Source organism: Hippocampus guttulatus, chromosome 10 (assembly GCF_054856545.1).
Source record: "Hippocampus guttulatus isolate MCC_2025c chromosome 10, RoL_Hgut_1.0, whole genome shotgun sequence".
NCBI classification, from domain to species: Eukaryota; Metazoa; Chordata; class Actinopteri; order Syngnathiformes; family Syngnathidae; genus Hippocampus; species Hippocampus guttulatus.
The window spans coordinates 3697508-3721187 of NC_141270.1; the positions used below are offsets into that span (position 1 = coordinate 3697508).

Below are 23680 nucleotides of genomic sequence, written 5' to 3' on the forward strand. Positions count from 1 at the left end.
CCCCCCCGCCCCCTTTTTTTTTAACAAATAGGGTGGGAGGGAAAGCGCCTTGCATTCTTAAGCCAAGAGTAGTTAACAGTAAACAAAAAGAGCCCCCCCCCCCCCATTTTTGTAAATGAGCCACTTTGAATAGCAGTTAGCACCTTTGGGGCTGCCTGCATGTGGGGGTGGAAGGATACACAAAAATACAGACAGTACATCACAACCGCGACTATTTCTATCATTACGTAGTACCCCAAGACAAAATTCTCCTGCGTAGCTTTAGCGACGTTTTGTGTCCGAATAAAACCCAACTCGATCATCAGTAGAATCACTATGAAGTCATCGTAAAAAGCAAACAGCTAACCCACTGCGAGAACACTTTCCCCAAAAGTTACCTCAAAAGTTCTCCGGACGGCGTGGAGTCAATTCTCGCCCCCTCCCCACACACAAAAAGAGAGAATACGCTCCAAAAAGGTTGATTCAAGTAAGCCAGGTGTATTTTAGTCCGATTGTGGATACATTGCGCACACTATCCAGAAGCAGCAGAGTGGCGACCGCGCGTAGCGGAGAGACGGAGGGAGGTCGGCGGGGAGGGTGGCTGATGATGTGGGTGAGTGGGTGGGTGTGAGTGGTGGAAAAAAAAAAGGAAAAAAGGAAAAGTGACCACGTGACCTGACTTCATCCACTCACCACGCCTCCTCGGAAACTACGAACAAATGGCGGCCACAACACTTCCAACCAATGCAGTACAGTCCCAACTCCAGTCCAGAAGCGAGGTACTAAATAGTCTTCTCCCAGTTCTGGTTGTTTTATTTTTAAGACTTCTTCCAACCATCTGCTCGTGTGATTCATTGACTCCCCCGCCTCTTCATCACACAAATAAGCAGAGCTCATGATTTCACTGACTGGCAAGGAGGAAAAGAACGCTCAGTCTTTACTAAAGTAAAAGTACAGACAAGAAAAAGACGGTTAGAAGTACAGACGCACTGATTGGATTCCTTAAATACCGTTTAGTCAAGTGTCATTTTCAAATCGCAAGGGCTGAAATTGAGGGTAACCACCCACCTGCTTCATTTCGATCTCAGTGATTGATCTATCGTTGATTATGGTCGGAGGAAAATGTTCTATCCTATTGATGTGCATCAACCAGGCAAATTATTTTTGGACTAACAGATTTTGGATTCATATTTAAAGTATTGGAATATATTCATGCATGTTGCTGCTGTATACTGCTTGAACCCAGTGAACAAACTTGGTGTCCGCTAATGTTCACTATTTTTGGCATACCACAGAGAAAGGACAGGGAGAGCTAGTAGATAATTTGTGGGACTTTATTAACACAAATATTTCAGCTGATGTGAATTTGTCTTGAAATATTTTTTTTTCTACCACAGCTCCATTTTGGATCTGGTGGGGCACTGTTGCCAACTTGTCAGCGTGAAAAGCACGTCAATGCAAAACAGCAGCCTGGTAAAGTTACATTCAACTTTGTCTTCATTCTATGCAGCAAAGGTTTGGAATAATGGGAATGTATTTCATTGATTTGGATGTCTATTAATGCCATTGCCGCAGTTGCCTTGAAAAAGTGTTTTCGAAGCTAGAAAACACTTTTTTGACGGCGCTGTGTGCCTTAAGGTTTTCAGTAGCTGACACAAACTCAAAATAGTGACCCGATTTCTACCTTGCAAATGCAAATATTTCTCCTTTCGGTCTTCATTTTCATGTGTCAGATGGGAATTCTAATTTATGAAGTCCCAGAATGCTTCACTGAAAGCTTTAAACACAGTCGTTCCCCTTTCATGTGTATTTTATAATGTCGAGTTGTTTGCTGTGTGTCGTTATCTTGGAATGGGGACCTCCTCCTTTATTTTATTTGTTAGTTATTAGTTTTGTCCCACATAAGCACATGAGGGAACACTGTCCCATTCAAATAATGTCAAATATTACCCGTCGCTGCTCCCAGGAGGCAGTCAACGGCAGTAAAAACTTGAATTAAGTGTCAGTGACAGTTCTGTGGGCTGCTTGTCAACATTATTAAATGCTTTGCGGTCGTGGAATGTGACTTTGCAAAGTAACTGTGGTCAGATTACTCCACTGAGAGTAATGCGATTAGTTGTTCATATCAAAAATGAATATGATATCAAATGCATTACCGGCATCACTGTTCGCGACTTGCTATTAGGAAAAATAGGAATAAAACCGAGGACGAAAAAAGTGTGATTGACTTCTGTCTCGACGGTAAGACTACCTGCAGAGATCACCTGACACGTTTCTCACACCGAGTGTTTGACGAACAAAAACAAGTCACTGGAGCAAATAATCATTCATCAGCAATGGAAGACGTTGTTAATTACACGCCTTCCTTCGGATGAACTTGACTGATCACTTATGATGTTTAAAGCAAGCTTCAATACGACATGATTGAAACAAATCATCATCCCTCTCAAAAGACGATAGCCAAGCATGAATAATTCATGTCGTCGGGGTGTAATCAGCGAACGTAACGGGCAAGCATTATTCACTACTCGTTGCACTAGTTCATCAAATGCAGTACTTTGTTGGAATTCTTCAGATGATCCAGCAATGAAGGCCAAAAATAAATAAATTAAAAAAGCACTTGAATGAAGCTGACTCCTTTTGCGTGTAAACAGGGGGGAACATTAGACGAAGATCAGGCCTCCTCACCGACACTTTCCAGGTCTTTTCTGCTTTGCTGGTCAGCCACTGCGGAGAGGTTTTTTTTTTTTCCTTCTTTTTTTTTTTCTTTCTTTTAAATATTCAAATGCAACTCTGAGAACTTTCTCAGCAGCAGTATGCCGGCCAACCCGCACAGAATTAATTAAATACACACCCTACACACACAATCACAGCGATTTGTGGGAATGGCAGATCGAAGGATTGTGTCACCGACTCACAATTCTGGGAACATAGAGTGTAGTGGGTGGAGCAGATACAAAGACATATGGCTTGATGTAATGAAAAGCAGATCCCCCGCTCCCCTCCGGAGTAACGTGACCCCCCCCCCCCCCCCGCCACCCCAAAACTCCGATACCTTGACTCCCTCCCTTCTGGCGGAGTTCCCACCGACTGAAAGCGCGTCCGAGCTTGACCCCCCCCCCCCCCCCAGCGCGCACACACACACGCACGCGCGCGGATGTAGAACATCCTCCCACCCAGACGCCCGCACATTCTTGCTGACTATTTTGAAGTTTTCGAGCGAGGTCGTTCAAGTCTTAGAGACATCGACCAGTCCACGTCTTTTTCTGACCGATGAGCACGGAAATCAGATATGGGCGTCTGAGCCCGCGCTTTGCCTTGGCGCAAAACTACCGCTGGAAATGACCTCCAAATAAAGACAAGCAGACGCTAAAGGCCGGCGCAATCATGCATCCATTATCTACGCTGTTGATCTAGGGCAGGGTCAGTCCACCCGAGTTACTCCCTGGAGAGATGAGATCTATTTGTGCAGTAAATGAGATTTTACACTGACGGCTGAAGAAAATCCGTGTTTTGCAGTTATGAAAAGGATTGTCGCACCGTGTTCTTGGACCACACTTGAAGCTTTTTTTTTTTTTTTTTTTTTTTTTTTTTCCATGTTGGTTTTCAATTACGATTGAGTCAGTTGAACCGTGGCTGATTTTTCAAGCATTTTCGTTATTCAAACGTGTGCATTGTACCTTTTGGAAACCTTCTATTGAGTCACTGGTTCACAATGTTTTTCATGTGTTTTGATATGTTTGTTGCACCTTGTATGAAAGTAGCATTTCTCAAGATTGCCATTTTTTGTTGTTGTTGCAATGTGGATGTCAATTGTTAACCACAATTTGGAACATAAGAGCACATGTATTCAGATGTTTACAGAGTTTCCGCACAGAGCATGTTTAGGATGAGGCAAGGGACAGGATGTACGGCCACACAGCTCCTCTGCAAACAAATACAAGGCAGCTCAGCCTCTGGCTAGCGGCCATCCTGACTAGCGAAATGCTAAACTTGTAAAGTCATTTGTTTAGTCTTCACTGCATCATATCAGTATGGCCAATAAGTGGCATGCGTAGTGGTGGGGTAAGAATTCAGGCTGCATTCTGCATCTTTCATTTGCTAAAAATACATGTTTATATGAGCGTTGCTCATAGCACTTTGATGTTTTGCATTATCTTCCCTTTCCGTACTGAAGGTGAACCGAACCACGGCCACCTTAGATGTACGCAACAAACCATGAACTTTGTCCCGCTGTTGCACGTCGAGAGGTTTACTGGTGCTGGGAAAATGAAGCTTCATATATGCTTCATGAACTGGTTGTATTATTATTTTTTTTGTGACTCATCTCCATGGAGGGGTTCAAGAAGAGGTAAGTCAGCGTACTTTGAGCCCAATATTGAGCAGAGAGTGTCATTGAAAGGACTCAAAACTGCAACAATTGGTACAAGAAGCAAATTTGAATTTCATTTTCCCATCATGAGGGTTTACAAAATGCAACCGTCCCATGGTGAGTTGAACTGGCTTGTTCCAGCCATCCACAGCTAGGACTGGGCGCTAGAAGTTACCACTTGGTGGAAATGGGCCTTTTGCATTCTGATCTGCTTTCATTGGTGAAGGCCAGCTCAGTTTTTGGCTGTTTAAAAAAAAAAAAATACGACCAACTGAGCGGAGGTTTTTAGATGGTTGAAGAGTATTTTATGACATCATCTTGTTAGAAATCCCATGAGATCCTACCAGTTATACCTACAGTAATTCAAAACATCAAAGCACAATCAGAGGAGGCCCCAGAAGCAATTTTCTTGAAGCCCACCTATTCAGATCTGATCGAAACAGTCTTAACAATCCAAACTCGATATTACAGTCGCCTGCGTGCGATCAGGTAGAAATAACAAAAGTGGTTTGAGTTGGCAGGCCCTCAACATCAAATTTCATATCTGGTCGATTGTCAAGGTAAGGGGCCCAAGGGCTTTGGACAGCCCCCCCCCCCCCCCCCGAGTCTACACACAGAGGGGCCTTTCATGAATTCTCGGAAAGAGCCGCGGGTCAATGGGATGAGCGCACAGTGGTATCGTAAACGTGGTTGCACTCTGCATTTAAGGAAGACGTCAAATGTCATGAACGTTCCAGTTAATGCTTTGGAATGACCACAAAATAACCATTGTACGTCTCGAGAGCAAGTCGGGAGCGGAGCCAAAAAGGCTTGATCCTTGTGATGATTCATTTACTGCAAAACAGGGAAGCTTTGTCTAAGATCTCCATCAGCAGGGTAGTCATGGCAACCAAGGTTAGCGCGCTCTCTCATTTGAAGCCAAGTGGGTTGCTAGCAGTGCATACGTGAAAGGACAAGATCACATCTTACGTTCTCGGGGGGGGGGGGGGGGTGGCCAGTAATAACAACAGGTTACCTTGGATGATTTTGCAGAGCAGTTCGGCCCCCCCCCCCCCTTTGGTATCGGAGGTGAGAAGCCAGAAATCATGGTTTGGTATGTTTCTTGGTTTTAAGGATGGATTTAAGGATGCTGTGTCGCATGACTTTACAACTTTGACATTTGCTGAACTGCAGTCGTTTGTGTTAGATCGGGACCGAGCCCTGCAACAAAAGAGCGAAAGTCCGTCCGTCCCCCCCCCATCCAAAAGGCAGTTGTAATTGTGTATGGATGCTCTCAAGAAGGCGGACAGGATCATAAAACATCAACACCTTGTATGCACACGCTGTTGAATCCATGTTACATAAATGACTGTTTTCAGTATGTAAATTATTGAACACAAACAGACCACCTTTCGCATGAGGCTCATCGATATTACCGGCTTTTATAACACGCGAGCGCATGGTGACAAGGCAAACAAATACGTGCACTTTCCACAATTCACGATGAAGTCATTAACCTCGCGTATTGTCATTTATACATGAGAAAGAACGTGAGAGAGTACAGGCAAATTGTAACGGCAAAGTAGACTACACGTGCTCTCAGCAGATGCATCGGGAGCGACACCCCAAAAACCCCCAAAAAACGAGGTTTCAAACAGGTGGGAAAAAAAGCACCCTCGGTGAATTCAACCAAACACAGATCCCACCAGATGGCGCTAAAGACATACTTTCATCGCAAAACAGTGAATAGCCGAGATTTTCCTCAAATAACAGAATAATAAGATCGCCATGAGTTCCGCTAGGCAGCGACTGAACTTCGCTGTATTTATTTGTATATGGAGTAGTGGGTGGCTAGAGACTGAGGCACTCTTTTTCCGTGCCTCTCCTAATTTGTTCTGTGTGGCAACTCGGGTACGCCGTCATCAAGTCGAGCCTTCCAGCTAATGTATGATAAACGTCAAACTTGTTCGTCATTCCGAGCAATTTTCTGCAGTGATCGTCGTTCCCCGTAGCAGCTGCCTCGTAACATCTGGACAAGCTCACGCAGAGCTCATTTCACCTTTGAGTACGACTCGCCGGGTGTTTTGCGATTCGGAGGATGAAAGTGATGTAAACACACACAGCTGGGTGCAGACATCTTAAAAAAAAAAAAAACACAAGTAAAAGCTGCGACGTGCGGGCGGGACGTCGCCGCTGCATCGCAACTTCTTCCCCTCAGTTGCTTTCGGGGAGTCTTCTAATTGTAAGTGGCGCGTCAGCGTGAAGCCAAACTCAAAGCCCGTGAAGCGACCTTGTCGGGAAAGTTGGATGACGCCAGAAAAGTTGTTGCATCAAGTTATTATTTTTTTTTTTTTCTCGGTACAAAAGAATGCTACTGTTTTGACAAGTTCCTACTAAAGATAGCTGTGTGCGTGTGTGTGTGTAAGACGTTCTAAAAATGTGCACTGGCACGGCGTAGGCGTGCGGCAGCTACAGAGGCCACTTTGAACCTGAAACAATTTACATTGTTACAGTTGGGTCTGTGCCTTTTGGGCGGAGAACTACACATGCACCGAAACAAACACACACACACACACACACACACACACACTTTGCAGTTTTGTGGAAAAAGACGGGCATTGTGGATTTAAGAAAGGGAGTTGGCTGCAGTCTGAGCTGCGGTTGTGTTTGGATGGTTTCCATGCTGCGGTGATCCAGCTGTGTGTGAGTGTGTGCGGTTCGCTGTAATTATGTTGTACATGTCTGGCTAACCAAAGCCTGCCCTTGGTATTCATGTTCACACGTTCACATTATTCGAACGTTTCCCCTTTTGCGACGGCGTTAGCGCTTATGCTAAAAGCTGACCTGAGCAATTGAGGTTTAATTTGCTCGCCGTCAAAGAAGCCGTTGATCATCAAATTCATGAAGTGGGGGGAGGTGACGATTGGCTGAGTGATAAAATTCCATCAAACATAAAAATGAGTCGTTTAAGAATTAAGCGTTCAGAGTGCAAACGCGGCAGGAAGAGTCTTTTGAAATGTTCAGGTCGTTAAAAAAATCTCTCTCTCTCACTCACACTGCTCATATCGGCAGGCACACACATTATGAAATCCCGCTCCGCCCCGGTCCCACAACGAAAGTCAACAAATGTGTGTTTGGGGTCATGTTTGTGGAGGGTGACATTAATAGAAAGCAGCTGTTTGGAGGCCTCTGCAGCTGGAATCGCAGGTGCAAAAAAAAAAAAGGAAGCTACGTGCGATAATGTTTGCCACAAAGTCATACTGTAAACATCTATATGCTTTGAAACAAAACAAACAAAAAAAACATGCTGCGGGATATGGAATCAAGAGTCAAGGATAAAAAAAAATTTTTTTTAAAAAGCACAGAGCAACAAGCTATGAAAACAACTAAAAACGAAATCGTCGACCTATAATGTATCCCACTGGATGTTATCAATTGATTAGTTGTTGGTGCAAATAATAAGTTGTTGAACAGAGCAACACGCTTGGAAAAACAAAGTTAACAAGAGTGTATTTCCTGCTGTGCTTCCATCGCATAAATATCAATTATATTATTATTATGTCTTCGCTTGTGCCCAGGAAGAAAGCATCACATTTTAATGCGCATCCAATCTACCAAGCACATGACTTTTTATCCTTTGCAATTTACATCGCAATTTTGGAGAGTATTGATGATTTCGTCAAATTGCAACGTGAAGGGGGTGGGATTCAATCAGCCACGTGTGGGATTGAATCCAAAAAAAAAATCACTCCCAATCCAACAAGCCCTCCGCCTGTTGTGTTTCAATGAATTCAGGATGCCGTGGTTCCGCAACTCTAGTAGAAGGAGAGCCCTTCACGCCAAGGCTCCCACAATTCCTGCCGGTCAGGAGATAGCTGTTTACATGATCGCTTTTGATGAGGGTCACAGGGCTCCCGCTGATGAGCGCCAATTGCGGCGGCGCCTGTCATGTTCCTGCACTCCCTCAGCTCTTCTGTGACGGCGGCTGCCTTTTCTCACAGCAAGCCAAGTAAACTTGTCACAAGAGCCTCTGCAGATTGGAGAGTGTGAGTGTGTGTGTGTGTGGGGGGGGGGGCATCAATTTCTGCTCACACATCCCCCAAATTACCTGTGATCGAAAACAGTTCGGTAAATGTACTTTTCAAGCTCGAGATGTAGCTTTCCGTGTCGATATTTAATGGCGAAAAATAGCGGAATGCATCTCCATTTTGCTGCGGAAGAAGAGGGACAGCCTGCTCGCTATCGCCTCCCTCCCACACATTCTCCCTGTGAGCAGAACAGGCTGTTCTGATTCTCATCTCAACCAGCGGAACACTTGAAGCATCTGCACAACGCGCGGCGTTGTCGTGATGGTAAATGCAAGCAAACGAGTGCGCCAGCCATGTTTGTTGTGCCATTTTCGGGAACTGTTTTTCCTCTTAGGAGAGACGGGGCAAACTGGTTAGATTTGAACCCCGAACCTCAGAACTGTGAGGCAGACGTAAACCACAGTGCTTGTGGTGCGTGCATGTTGAAATCTGCTTGTGGGAGCCCACTAATGAGTTACATTTAGCCCCCCCTTCCCCTTCCACCACCATCTCACTCATCTGTTGTTGTTGACGTCTTTGCACAGACTGATAAAACATTCATTTCCTGAGTGTTCTGCAGTCGTGGAGCCGCGCCCGTCATTCGCGGACATCCTCTCTAAAGCCCGGCTCACCCGGTCAAGGTCAAAGGTAACAGTCACAAGAGGACATTATGTTATTAAAATAAACAGCCATGCGCATGAGAAGCTCGGATTTCTTCCTCCTCATGCACATCCTCACTGACATGTTCCCATCCCATCCGGTTCATGTTCAGGACCTGAGCAGTAGTTTGACTTCTGCTGCTCAATACTGCCATCTAGTGGCATGACAGGACGCCTCCCTTGTTCCCTCGTCAACGGCTGCTTCAAACGCTTCCTGTGCTCGCTTCGAGTTTGTTCATTTCATGGCGCTGAGGCAGAGGCAGCTATCTGGAAACATCAAGAAAATAACGAGTTGTGTGGGGGAAGTGTCACTCTCTTGGCGGGCACCTCCAGGCCCCATCCGATTCCATGTATCAGATTTGGACAAATTATGTTCTTTTCAGTGATGACTTGTCAGCGACTGACTGCTGCTGGGATGACTTTGGTAGGGGTGGGTGGAATTAAAGGTACGAGTTGGTCAGAGTTTTGATTCGAAGCGTGTTCCACCCTGCAAAAAAAAAAAAAAGAGATTTTCATTTCAAATCTCAGCCAGATAGGTGAGCTTGGATTTTTGTGGGTTGCTTTTTGTTTCACAACATTTGTGGAAGACTTTGGCAATCGAGGAGCTCACTGAATTTCGATCGATAATTGTTATGTTTTAAGCGAATGAATCAATCTTTTTGGGAAGCCGACCCCCATTTGTGGTAGAAAACTTCAAACCACGATTATGAATGATGCCACGTGAGACAGCATCAAATTTCACATGCTATACAGTAAAAAGAATGCAGTGTGAATAACCAAGTCTTCCGATTGCCGTTGTAGTTGAATATGTGTGCTTCAAAACAGGTCAAAGACAACTGGAAAGTAGGCGAAATTCAACATCTTTGTAAAAAAACAAAAACAAAAACAAAAAAAACAAGGGGGGGACGACGGTCAGAGAAAGCGTCTGCTTTTTTTTGCAGATCCAATGTTTTTTCCTATCAGAACTTTTGACAGGTTGAGGATTTGGGTTCACAGCAGCTCTGCCGCTACCAAATAGATTTTAAATTCCCCTTCCGGATGTACTTGATTCATGAATTTAAATATAAACACATTCTCAAAAGTGCCCGGGATCGTCTTTAGGTCGCGCAGAAAAGTAGCGACATGAACACACAAATTGCCTACAAGGAAGCATCCTGGTTAAGTGCGCTGATGGAACAGATGGCACAAAGATGAGACGGCCACTCCTCCGCGCCTTTCGCCCGACGTTGAGATGCATACTACATGAAGCGACTCTGAGAAGTGTAAATTAAATATAGGAGTTGTCTGTCGGCTCGCCATTCGGAGGACGACACTTTTGAAGCACAGTGCAGTCATAACTGTCTCAAAAGTTGTACGATTTGGAGTTCAACCAAACCTTGGGAGAAAACTGTAAATGGAATTTATTGTAACATGAGCAGGAGCCGATCCCAGTTGGCTTTTGGCTTGAGGCAGGGAACATCCATAGCCAGCCGTTCACTCACATCCACACCTTGGGGCAATTTAGAATCTTTAGTTAACTCAACAAAACCCGCGCAGGCGCAGGTACCGTAACATGTACAGGAAAGCTGGACTCGAGATTCAAGCCCCAAAGCTCAGGGCTGTGAGGCAAGCGTGCTAACCACGAGTACACCGTTCTGCCCTCTACCGTACATCCATCCATTTTCTAATCCGCTGATCCGCTCACAAGGGTCGCGGCCATGCGGGAGCCTATCAACCCGCCATGCATGTTTCTGGAATGTGGGAGGAAACCCGAGTACCCGGAGAAAACCCACACAGGCACGGGGCGAACATTCAAACTCCACACAGGAAGGCCGGAGCCGGAATCGAACCCTGCACCTCCGCACCGTGGGGCCGACGTGCTAACCACTGCCCTATACAAGCATTATAAAGAATAAATTAAGTCAACTATCAAGAACTTCCACAAATGAATTTTGCCGAGCAGATAATATCGCAAATGCCTTCGTCCTTCCTTTTCGGTTACGTCAAGGCAGTTTTGCCAATTATTTTTGTTTAGTCATAGGCTTATTTTAGACTTGGATGACATTTCAGAATGTTAAAATATTGCTTAAAAATGCCCGTAGACTGGAGTTAATAACGGTTCGATGAAGGTGACTGAGAAAATAATTGATAAATATCAAATTGTTAATGTCAAATAAAATGCTGGGGGCAGGTCAGGGCGAGTTTATCGTGGCTGTAAAGATTTCTGAATGAAGAGATTCTGCTGTTCTGTAAAATGAGATGTTCGTCGTGACGACATAATAACCAGCAAAAATGAAAAGTCTTATTCCTCCAGAACTTTTGGAAGCATTTGGACTTGCCAGCGCCTTGTCAGACGCAATGACGTCAAAACTGACACGTAAGCAATCATAAACTGCGAGGAAGGCCTCACATGGTGCACACCGCGCCACCTCAAGGCGGATTATCTAATAGCTGCTGGCACAGATGGTGTAGGACAAATGAGCTGCCTCTTGTCAAGATGCCAGTTGTTGCTTTTCGTGTTTTTTGGCACAGACGCAGGCGTGCACCTTCCGCTGCCGCTCCTGAGCGCGCAGCCCGGGCCGCTTGTAAATAAATCAGAGATTCTCCCTTGCGGCAGGCGCGCTCTTCTGTATTCCGAAAGCCTTCGCCGCGTGCAATTCCTGTGCGGTTCTCTCAGTCGCTTTTGGCTTCGACGCCGCCAACTGACACATTTATATTGAATCCAAATGTTAATCAGTCTCCCTTTTATCGAATCTCTCCATCCACTGCGCTCGCCCCGGTGAAAGGAAAGTGGCGTTGCAAAATAAAGTCCAGCTGGATGAGGACAGGTGTGCTCACGGTGCTCCTTCAGGCGCGATGCAATTTACTTTCACGCCGTCCTAAACTCCAAAAGTGCCAAAGTGCGTCCGCACTCTGCTAATCGCTAACTAGCAGAGAGGAAACCCAGTTAAAAGTTGCGACGGACAAAGACGCGACACCCTTCTCACCGCCTCTGACGTCAAAATAAGCAGAGTTGTTTTTTTGTTTTTTTTTGTTTTTTACGTGATCCCTGACTATTTTTGAAATTAGAAAGATGTGCCGTTGATGATTGCATGATTTGTCATCGCCTCTTCTTCGTGAGGTGCTTTCACACGACGATTCCCGCTGCACTCTGAAAGATCTCCTTGTAATCGCTCCACATGGGGCAGTCACATTCGTCTCTGCACGTTACGCTGGATCCATCAGTGACAAGCGAATTCAATGTTTCTGCGCTTTTTTTTACCCCCTCCACAACTCGCTGGTTTCTATACGAGGATCTGATCCCTCAACTCGCTTAAAACCTGAGACGACTGTCATGGTAGATTGTGGTTTTCTTAACATTTAGTGTTCAGTTGCTTGTAGTATGGCTTTCGTTAGTTTAGAATTGGCAGTCTCTTCAGCAATCGTGAATTGTCATCTACTCTGCCGACAAATGGCTGAGGTAAGGTAGAAGACACGAAAGCAACTTTCCCCTGACCATTTTATAATCACAGGATGAATCCGTCTTCCATGTGTGTGGCCCACAAACCATCACGTCCCGATCCAGATCATCCAGGTCCAGATAGCTTTTCTTCACAGACCGTCTTTGCTTTTGGCATTTACAACCCATGGATTGTATTTTCGGCCACTTAACCTCAACAAGCCCGAGCGCTGGCTGTCCGTTTGGATTAGAACACTCCAACGTCAGGGGCGGGGTGGGGGGGGGGGGGGTTGCGTCTTTCCAAGGGGCATCAGGATGGATGAGGAACTTGCACGGATAATGATTAACATCCATCACCCCGCAGTGCTTCATGACTGCATCAGGCTCCAGGTGAAGCCCCCCCCCCCCCCGCCAACCCCTCCCTTCTGCATGTCTTCTGTCTGAAAACCCTCCTGGCAAGACTCTCAGTCAAACTCCCTCTCCTGGTGTCGCAGACTTCTCTAAATTGCGTTGATGTTGTGCAAAGACGTCTGAGCCGGTGCCTCTCGCTGCGGGAACTCTTCCCCTTTGTCTCTTGCTCAGTCTTGCGGGTCGTCTCGAGAGGTGTTTTGAGGGGATGCCACGTGTGTTCGGAAGGTGCAAGAATGGGCTCACAGAGAGTGGCATTTGCAGGGGGGTTGAAGTGGCATCTGGGCGGGTGAAAATGGCGGTGCTGCCATCTCATCAGAAAGCACATTTCCCTCTTCCACGGTGTCAAATAGGGAGTCGATTAAGTCGTGTAATTTGGCAGATAGTCGTAACTGTGATCAATGCAAGTCTATCCCACTTTTAACACGCTGACCGATGGCAGGAGAAATCTGGTCAAGAATTTCATGATCCACCTGAGAATTAATCGCTCATTACACAACGTGGCATGGTCCAGAATCAGAAACAGAGCCCGGGACCCTCATTTCATTTTCTTCACCATTGGGAGGAGGTTCAGTTCTTCATATTCTTGTCTTTCCTCCAAATAGGGTGGTTTTTTTTGGACTTTCGGTCCAGAGAGAGATTTTTAGAAGGTTTCGACTCTCTGTATACCAAAGCTCAAACATCCTGCTCTGTTCCTTTTTGAAAGCAGATGCTTCCTTTTAGCAACCATCCCATGGCTATTCAATTTTCGTCTGATTGTAGACGCATGCAAATTTGTCCCAGATGCTACAAGAGAGATCTGCAGCACTCGAGAGATGAGGTATGGATTTATTTCTGTGGTGCTTCTGGCTGATAGTTTTGATGGGCACCTACTTGTAGGCAGCGATGCTGTCATGTTGAAGACTATCAGTTTGGAAATGATTTGTCTTCCAACAGGCTGGAGCTGGAATCTTTTGAGAATGGTCTCAGAGCACTGCTCGGATGGATGGGATGTCAATACGCGCGTCTTCATTTCCTCTGATATCTCCTTTGCTCTTGGCAGTTTTGATTGGAGTTGGACCGCGATGGGTCTCTTTTTCTTTCCTCTCTCTGTTTTACCGGTACAGACCATTAAATCGGGCTGCTTAAATGATTAAATGAGTAATTTGATTATTAGTCACTCATACCGGCTCTTATCACCTTTGCGAGTGCAAATATCCGTCGTTCGAGTTGTTTTTAACGCGGTCGGGCTGTTTTAACACCGTGCAGTGAAAGAACACAATTTTTTTATTTTTTAGTTCAACAGTGAACATGCACCTTTCGATACAACTGAGTTTACTTTGACAAGGAAGTTACCATGCTCTGAGTTTGATGCCACTGCTGCTCTGTCTCAGTTTAGCTGTCGCACCGGAGGAACACAGGCAAGGCACATCTGAGAGTAGTGAGCTGTCGGGTAGAGAACCGCTGCCACATGATTACAAGGCGCGGTGCCAGTTACACAAACACTGGCAGATCTCGTTCCACAGGATTAGAATCCCTGAGTACAACTTGTAATAATACACCTGTGTTAGGATAACACAAATACCGCATATGCCACAAATAACAGGTGCGGTGAGTCAATACAAGGGATGCGTAAATCGATGACAAATGACAACAAATGATCCAAAAAAGGATTTTCAAAGATGTTTTGGAACTTTTTCGATGAAACCCTTGGTTGGTCTGTTGATATAACAGACACAAAAAAAGTACATTAAGTCATACTCCTGCTCTGGCCAGATCAAGGAATTTAGGTTGTGTCATAATTCCCGTAATTTCCGCACTATAAGGTGCTTCAGAGTATAAGGCGCACCTTCAATGAATGGCAAATTTTAAAACTGCACCGCATTATAAAACGCATAGAATCGATGCAATTGCGTTATGCATCCACTAGATGGACCTACACTAAAGGGAATACAATACAATACAGCTTTATTTATATAGCACTTCCACAACCGCTGCAGCTGTAACAAAGCGCTTTACAGAAGGTTTAAAATACTACGTCCAAGAAATCTGAATATTGATCCTTATATAAGGCCTTATAGTGTGGAAAATACGGTAAGTTCCTTTAACGTAATTATACAGTAAAGGCTCCGTCGCACACTGAGCAACATGGCCAAACTTGATTAAGCTGTTACATGACATGCGGGGTTCGTCAAACACATTTAATTAGTGGTTGAGCATCAGTCACATATTTTTACTGCGAGTGAAAATTTGAGTTGTCGGTGATCAGTGACACAACGTTGCAAATGTAACGGTTAATCAAAAATGTCATGTCTGCCAGCCGTTACCAAGCCATGCCAGTAAAATATATTATACACTCTACGTATGTGTTGTGTTTCATAATAACACTTATTGGTACCTGTTGCAGTTTTGCTAATGGCACCAACAACCTCTCAAATATCCACACTCTTGCCTTTACTCTTGGCTGTTTACTTTCTTTGTTGTTTTATATCGTAGCTACATTGGCCAAGGCAATCCGCTCCTTCCTTGACAATCGTTGCAGCGAGTTTATGGATGTGAATTAGCTGATGTGCGGTGGGAAATTGCTGACTGCATTTTATTTTATTTTTTCAATTGTCAAGTTCATTTGCTTTTGGCCACATCGTTCAGTATGCGGCGGGTCTCGGGTAACCTGTGCCCTGCTTAATAATGTCAAACAACCCTATTAGGTAGTTTTGCCATAATTTGGGCTGAGCTGTAGAAATATGTGTCATACATATTTGATGTTAATGGCAGTGATATAAACAGACAGGAGATGAACAAAATTAAATATGGATGATTCTAAGATCCTATTGATATAAAAGAAATTGAGTATATATTAAAGCTTTAATGTTAAGAACTTTATTGGTCTTTACAGGGGACAATGCACATTCAGCAAGGGTAATGTAAATGTGCCAGTGTGAGCCAAGTGACTCATTTTTTCCCTCCAACTTCAGTCTCTGCTGGTGAGATGTTAATTGCCAACCTATAAAGTATACTGCAGAATACAAGTACAGTATACTTTAATAATGCGAAAACATTTGGACAAAAATGCTACTGGAAAAGAATAGGTTGATGTTAGGTTTGAAAGGGATCAAAAGCCACTAACGCGTGCCTACATTTCATGATGATTCTCAACTGAACTCATTCAAACTAAACGTGGCGTCGTAAACTGTAAGAACTGGGAGCTCTGAAGAAAATGTCATTTGTACTTTCTACCACCTCCTTGGGAAAAGCAGGTGAATCGATAAGTGTCAAGTATGCGCTTGGCATATGTTTCATAAAATCTTGATTTATTTCTCAGGAAATGGAAGACCGCGGGGACGTTTATTTTTTATTTTTTGTCATTGACCTCAAGCACTCAGATTGAAAAGTAACCCCTGTTGAGTCGGTTTGAATTTTTATTTATTTTTTTGGTCATTGACCTGAAGCACTCAAATTGAAAAGTAACCCTTGTTGAGTCGGTTTGAAAATGATTTTTACATAAGAGTAACATTCAACATCCTATTACGGGCAGATCATGGAAATACAACTACAAAAAAGATACTGTAACAGGGTTAGCCACCAAAGTAACAAAAAAATGTAAATGGCATGCTATGTTTAGAGTGTCGTGGACGTCAGAAACTTGAGTTAGAAACTGACCTTCATAGTTTTAAATGCAAAATGACAACACATGCAAGGAGCATGATTAAGAGGGTTAGCCACCAAAGTAACGTCAACAAATGTAAATAGCGTGCTAACTATTGCTAGAGTGTAGCTAATGTCAGAAATTTGATTTGAAACTGACCATCATAGTTTCAAATACAAAATGACAACACTTGCACGGAGCATGATGTACAGTGTTCGCCACCAAAGTAACGTCAACAAATGTAAATGGCGTGCTAACTATGCTAAAGTGTAGCGAATGTCCGAATCTTGAGTTTAAATAGTTTCTCACAAATACAACATGAGAAAACTTGCAAGGAGCATGGCGCAGACACTAACAGAGCCACTTGGTCCACGGCCAAACCAAGCTGGAGTCAGAGCTAATGACATCACTCACTATGGCACACATCAACGCATCGATACCACAGACGGACGCATTTTATGTTTGGATTGAAAAAGCATTTTTAGTTTGTTAAAAGAATGCATGATCCTTGGTAGGTCTCAGACACCGAGTAAGCTTCGTACAGGAAATCACCCAACCAAAATGGGATTCATCACCTGTGTGCTCCAGATTATACAGCATTATGATCCCACTGCTGAAATTGTACAAATGCTTGTTGCAGATATCGACTCATTTTCTGCTGCACTGCCATTAGAGAGACAAAAATAGCCCCCTCTCTTTATTTTAAACAATTACTCCTCATCAGCTGGGACATTCCCAAACGGCTTTGACAGATTTCCTCAGGAGAACTCCAGGCACTTTTTCTAACTTTGGCGCTCTGCGTTAGCCCGCATCTGAACTCTGCGCCCCCTCCCAAAAAACAAAAACAAAAACCAAAACCCTCCTTATTTCATTACTCGCGTCACACGTGAGAGACGACCTTCAAGCGCACAGTTGCACAAACATCATCTCCTGCATTGTAAGCGCGAGCAGGCGCACTGTTTGGGGAGCAACGAGTATCTCCTGAGGTGTCTCCAAAACGTAATTACCCAAAGAACAAAAGGTGTAGGTGGATATCCGAGGCGGTGTCTCAGTCGAGTTGAGAAAGCGCACTTCACTATGATAAGGAAAAATAACAACGTCGCTTTTTCATTGTCATTTTCCGCTCTCGCCGCCGTCTTCACCCTATGATGCGGTCGGTATGCTTTGGATCGTGAGCCGTTCCTCTCCTTCCGCATGCTTTTCCAATCCCATCAATGTGCTGCAATTTAATCTCGGTTTTACCTGGCGAAAGAATCCGATGCCCCCTCTAGCTTGGTAGCGTGTGGCTACCATGTTTGACATCCGCCGTTCCCAACGGTTCGCATCAATTTGCCGACAATTGTTTTGGTTTCACGTAGATATATATTTCGACTGACGAGTGTAGAAACCTAAGTGAAACAAATAATCAAATATAAAACTTCTTATTATTATGCCATTACAATTATTTTTTGTTGTCCTAATTCATGGGAACTTGCATTTGTTGATCTTTAATGAGCCAGGGCCATTTTTGCTGATATTTTTTCTTTCTTTCCCAAAAAAAAAAAAAAAAAAAAAAAAAAAAGTCCAAAAGCTTTTCTTTTAATCGTGTCCTTCATTTGTTTTGAAATTCATCTTCCTGCTGTTTGGAATTGCTTCTTGCAGTTGTACATGAGCATCGTAAGCAAACAGCGGGGAAAAAAATATTCTCCACCAATAAACGTCACATCTTACGGGCTTTAAAGGTGACTCACAGAGCTTCTTTGATCAACTCGATAAAAAAAGAAAAAAGTAGCAGTCTGATAGCTTTCTGGAATTTTCTTTTACAATGTTACGTGTGTGTGCATGTGTGGTGTATATGGGACGCTTGCCTTACTAGAAAGCACGGACGAGAAAAAGCGCTTAAGTCACCGGGAGAATCCACAAAAATGCACAATTGACAAGAAGCGCCCGCAGTTTGGCTTGCTCCACCCACTTTCTGCTTCCTACACCAAGGTTACATTTTGGCACGATTTGGATTGTGAGCTTTTTCTTTTCCCGTCGTCTTTTAAATCCCATCATTCAGCTATGATTCATCCTTGTCTTATCTTGTCAAAGTCTGATGCATTTGATGCATCCTCCCGATTCGATTAGTTTCTGGGGTCCTTTTTGAGTGCCGGTCTCGTTCTTTGAAATGGGTTTTTTTCTTTTCTTTTTTCTGCTACCTCTTGTTAACTTTGAGATTGTTGTTGTTTTCAGGCAATCGACAATCTGCTTCACCTGGAGTTCAGATTGGTAGCTCCGGTCGAAACAGCTGCCAAATGCCAACTCGATATCTGGCCTTTGCCTGCTTCATTTGTTCGGCCAATTAACATGTCGTGTGGTCAATTGGCGAAATACTTTGGAGGCCTGAAACTGGATGTGTACTTTGCATAACGTGGCTGTCAGTGAGAAATGGCAGATGCCGCCTCTTAAATTTGGACGAAATTCTTCATGTCTGTCATAACTTGAAATATTTTTCACTGGACTTGATCAATATGTTTCATACTTTGATTGTCATGCAGAGGTAACATTCCACTGATGCTTCAACATGAGCACTCTTTCAAGGCTGCCCACCGGGCTGAGGATGTTGTCCTCCGCAGACGCTTTGATACAATTTTAAACATGCGGAGGAGAAACTTACTTTCTAGGTCAATGGATACTTTTTAGGATTGAGTTTTAATATCTAATCATCTCGTATTTATTTCCAGTAAAATAACAAGAGAACACGCCATTAAAAGTTACTTTCCGTGACTTTTAATAGCCGAGACGGTGATGGGAGGGGAGTGGGGGGGGGGGGGGGGGGGGGGTTGGTCGCTCTTGAGAGATTGGAGCTACTTTGAAATAACATATCACCTATGAATAGAATTTCACCTTTTTGTTCTCCTGACCGAGCGCGATTCTTTCATCTACCTTTCAGGAGCATTTTCGTTCATTATCAGAAATATTCCGAATTGAACGCTTGGATTCCTATTTGCATGATCGTACATGTTTTTTTGATGATGAGTCAGACTCCTCATCAACATTTAAACAGCCTTGTTAAAATGGCGCTGCTTTTTTTTTTTTTTTTCCTTTTCCACTCTGCCAAACTTTCCAAACAAGCTCAGGATCTAAAATGTCACTGACCTGTTATAATTAGGACACCAGTTTTCACCGTAAAAGAGGAAGCCCTGCAACTATTTCTAAATAGTTTTTGGTTTTTTTTCTTTGTTGAGATTTTTCTAAGGCTTTAGTTCTCTTGTGGCGTGACAGTTTTGGATTTGAAATACTGTACAGTGGAAGTTGTAGATTCTCTATATAGGATTCTCATCATGTGCGGGGAGTCAGACTAGACAATCCGCACGGGGTCTGGGCTTTGTGCTGGCGTGGTCGCTTGTAAGCGCCTCATTGTTGCGGCGTGGAAAAGCCACCGCATTGACCTAATGGGATGTACTCCAGCCACCGGGGATTGAAGTGGATGTATTTTCACTGCTCAAGCATGTAGTTATGTGGAGGCATAAGAAATCTGCGAGAAAAATGTAGCATCCATTTTTCAGGTTTGAAAAATGGTCTTTGATTGACAGGCGATAGTTGAGTCGGGCGTGGCTGCCACGCATTCAGCGGATGAACCCATAACATTCAAGATTTGGATTCTTTTTTTTCTCCTCAAAATGTTGTTTGGCATGCACTCTCCATTGAGATGTCTCAAATTTAGAAGACATTTATTTTCACTTTGCAGTCTGGATGCGGTAGCTGCTCTCCAGCGAAGAGGTCAATGCATGCTAGGTGCCAGACATTGAGGTGTCCCTCCATCGAACTGCAGTCAGAGAAGTTTTGGGGGCTGTTTTTTTTTTTGCCGCAATGCCTGCAGGAGCTCTGATGGCTGAGACGACGTGCGGCATTTGTCATTCAATGCAGTCTGACTTGTTGACGGCTCTTTGCCCGGCTACTGTACGAAATCAAGTTACATAAAGTGGTGCGCGAGAGTCCGTCAATTGATAGTGTGAGTCGAGGCTGCTCAATTCAAACTTGCAACGCTAACTTTGCTCACAGCTGACAGTTTCACATTTTTCCTTTCAACTCCTCTGCCCAGCACACACTCACCAGGAGATGAATAAGAGGTCTTAATAATCCTTTTCTGATGTTGACTGGATGATTCAATTACGTGAAACTATTCAGCATCGCTTTTTTGGAGGTTTATTTCCTATTCAAGTCTGATTAAAACATTTTTCCAATATTGAAATAAAATGCACTTTGACGCAGGCGCTTACAGAGCAATGGTAAAGCTGTATTGTAAAAGAATTGCTGGAGCCAAAGAGACGAGCAGCAGCGCAGCAGTTTTATTAGAACCAGACAGCATATAGCCTGGAACTGCAGTCAAAGCTTTATTAGCCTCTTTCACACTCGCCATCGAAGCTGGCGTTTTCACGGCTCTCTCCCTGGCTCGCTGTCTTGCCTATAAGGTCGTGGGATGGTGTCTTGAAGTCGAGCATATTTGCTGATAAACTCACCTATTCGTGTTTGTTTTTCTTTGCGGGCAGGGGGCGGGGGGCGTTGGGGACTCATTGACTTCTATAGCTGTGGAGTGAATGAGTTTTTAATTGACCTGCTCATTTACTATTCATAGTTGATTACGCTTGACTATAATGCGCTTCGAGCCAGCCAGCTTAGCGGTTAGCTTGGGTTCTTCTTGTTCTCCTATTGTATTTTTACGGATTAACGAAGCGCTTCACGTGTAGTTTCCCCCTATACAGGCAAGGATAGGTACATAGAGGAGCAGCTCAGCACTGTGTGCGCGCCGTGTTTACCACGTTAGCTAGCCTGCCGCGATTTGTAGCTGAGGCAGAGCAAGCTTAGCACCTAGCAAGCTGGCGGTAGTTCCATAGCAGTCGGTCAAGCAGGTCTGACGTGGATGCACGTACAGCTGGCAGCCCCTCCAACTATGAAGTCAGACACGCCTGAATTTTAATACTGAGACACGATGACATCTTCAACAGGCATTATCGCGATTGATCAATAGAGTCCAATTCAAGACTAAATCATCTACCGCATATACTGTGCACCCCGAGGTTAAACTATGACTATAGGCAAGTAGAAACCTTTTTGCCGCTGTGGTTGGCATTTTTTTTTCACTATTCACGGCACAAAAATGTAGGAGTTGACTGTATTCACATTATGTGTTGCTTCATGCCCAGTTGTACGTTTCAAACACCACTGAAAAAGCAGATTACTTCAGCCTTTCTACACGCTACCCCATTGTGCCTCTTTTAGCATTTTTTTTCCCCTCTGGGGAAAGGACAGATGTAAAGAGCAAAGCTCCGATAGATCTTTATCCATAATTCACCTTCATAACGGTTGCATGCAGACATCTTGTGATCTGGTGGTTCATGAAATATAACCAACCCGTTGGATGTCATCGTCATTATCGGAGAGTAACCCGATTAAATGAAATATTTCAGTTCATGACTTCTCTATCTGGGCTTTGGTTCATGTTTGCCTGCCGCCTTGGGTTTTGAACTGTGGACCAACTTCAATCACGTTAATGAATACATCATACTGTGGCTGACCAAAATGCCCACACTATATGTATTGCATTGTTGGAACCATCGATTTCTCTCCCCCCCCCCCCCCCCCCCTCCGCACGCCCTATCTTCAACTGACACGCTCCCTTTTAATGAGCTGGGTTGTGTTGCTCCACTGAGAGAATTAAAATCACACATGCCGTCCAATTCGCAGTGGTGCACCAGTGGGACACGGATCTCGTTAAGACAGATAGATGGCTAGATACTGTATTGATGGCGAGGAAAACAATGAAACTGGCTTCACTTCAATGACAGTGGCACATTGCCAGCGTGATTCTATTTTCTCCTAAAGTCTTAAAAGTAAGTTACCATGACTGTTAATAGTAAAACAACAGGACCCCAGCGATGTGGCCTTAACAATGTCTAACATCACACCAGGACGCCGCCGGAGTCTTTCCACTCTTGACGTGAGTTTGCTCAAATCATCAACTCTCCTGTTTGAGGCCGCTTCTCTTTTTGGAATGGAGTGTGAGCGGGGCAAAGCCACAAAAAGCCGACCAAAATACAAAACGCACTCGCTTTGTTGCTCGATTGAACTGGCTTCTCACGCGATGTGCTGATGAACTGCACGACGGTGGTTTTGTTTCTTAAGGTTCGAAGCGGAAAGGAAAAGCCGTCGAATGTGTGATGCGTGACTGTGGTTTAGTTCGCATGTTTTTGCAACAAAATTTAAATGGCATACTCTGCGTTGGCCCTGCGGTAGAGAAGATGGGATGAGCAGTGGCTCATATTCATGAGCCAGGTGAGTTCCCTTGAAAAAGCTAATTCCAGCGACGCACGAACATGCAGGCAAAAAAGCGTGCTGTAAATCTTGATCCTTGGGGTATTTTGGCGAAACATGACACATACTTTTCTTTTAAAATAGCGAATCTCAGTGTGGTATTCAGGCTCATGTTGCGCTAAAGAAGTACAGTTCAGTTATATTTCCCTTTCAGGTTCAGCACGTTCCCAGTGAACCTTTAAGAATTTTTTCAAACATGTTTCTAGATTTCATTTTTATGAATTTTTTTTATGTGCAATGCTTCTAAACCGAATCATTGGCTCCCCACAACCAATTCCTCTCCCTTCCTTCCTATTATGGTGCACCTGTAGAATGGCATGTGGTGGCACCCCAATTGGCTACCAAGCCTGCCCTCTGCTGGATGGGCTGGAATGTGACGCTCCCTGTGTGTCGTGTATGCTTGTTTACTGTTACTGGTTTGTTTATTTTTTGTTTAGTTTTTTTCAAATCCATACTGTGCTCCCCTGACAGCCGCTCAGTCTGGCATTGTTGTTGTTGTTTTTTTTTACCCTCCTCCCTAATGTGCTGTAAAAGGCAGTTGGTCATTCCCTGTTCCATTTCGCTGCACCCTGTAGCACAATGACAATAAAGAGATTCTGATTCCGAGCTAGTCTTTTTTTTTTCTTTTTTTTTATCATACCTGTATTTTATTTAGTGCATTGTTCATGTTGAAATTGTGCATGAAAGTAGCTCCTCTCCAAAACATAAAGCTCGTCTCACTCAAAATGTGTAGCGGTAAACAACAGACAATATCTTGTGGCACCAGAGGGTGTTTCAGCACAGTCACTGTCTATAGGCGAGTCTTTCAGAGACTAGCCGGTTCCACAGAAAGCACGA

General features: G+C 44.1%; 1 protein-coding gene across 1 annotated transcript in view; it reads left to right on the plus strand.

The window, feature by feature from the left end:
• LOC147198938 (VPS10 domain-containing receptor SorCS1-like) overlaps window positions 1-23680 on the plus strand; it is a 93938-nt gene that overhangs the window by 650 nt on the left and 69608 nt on the right. The window contains exon 2 of the mRNA XM_086121821.1: window positions 1377-1452. Within this exon, the coding sequence (XP_085977947.1) occupies window positions 1435-1452 (18 nt within the window). The 5' untranslated portion in view covers window positions 1377-1434. The remainder of the gene's footprint in view (window positions 1-1376; window positions 1453-23680) is intronic.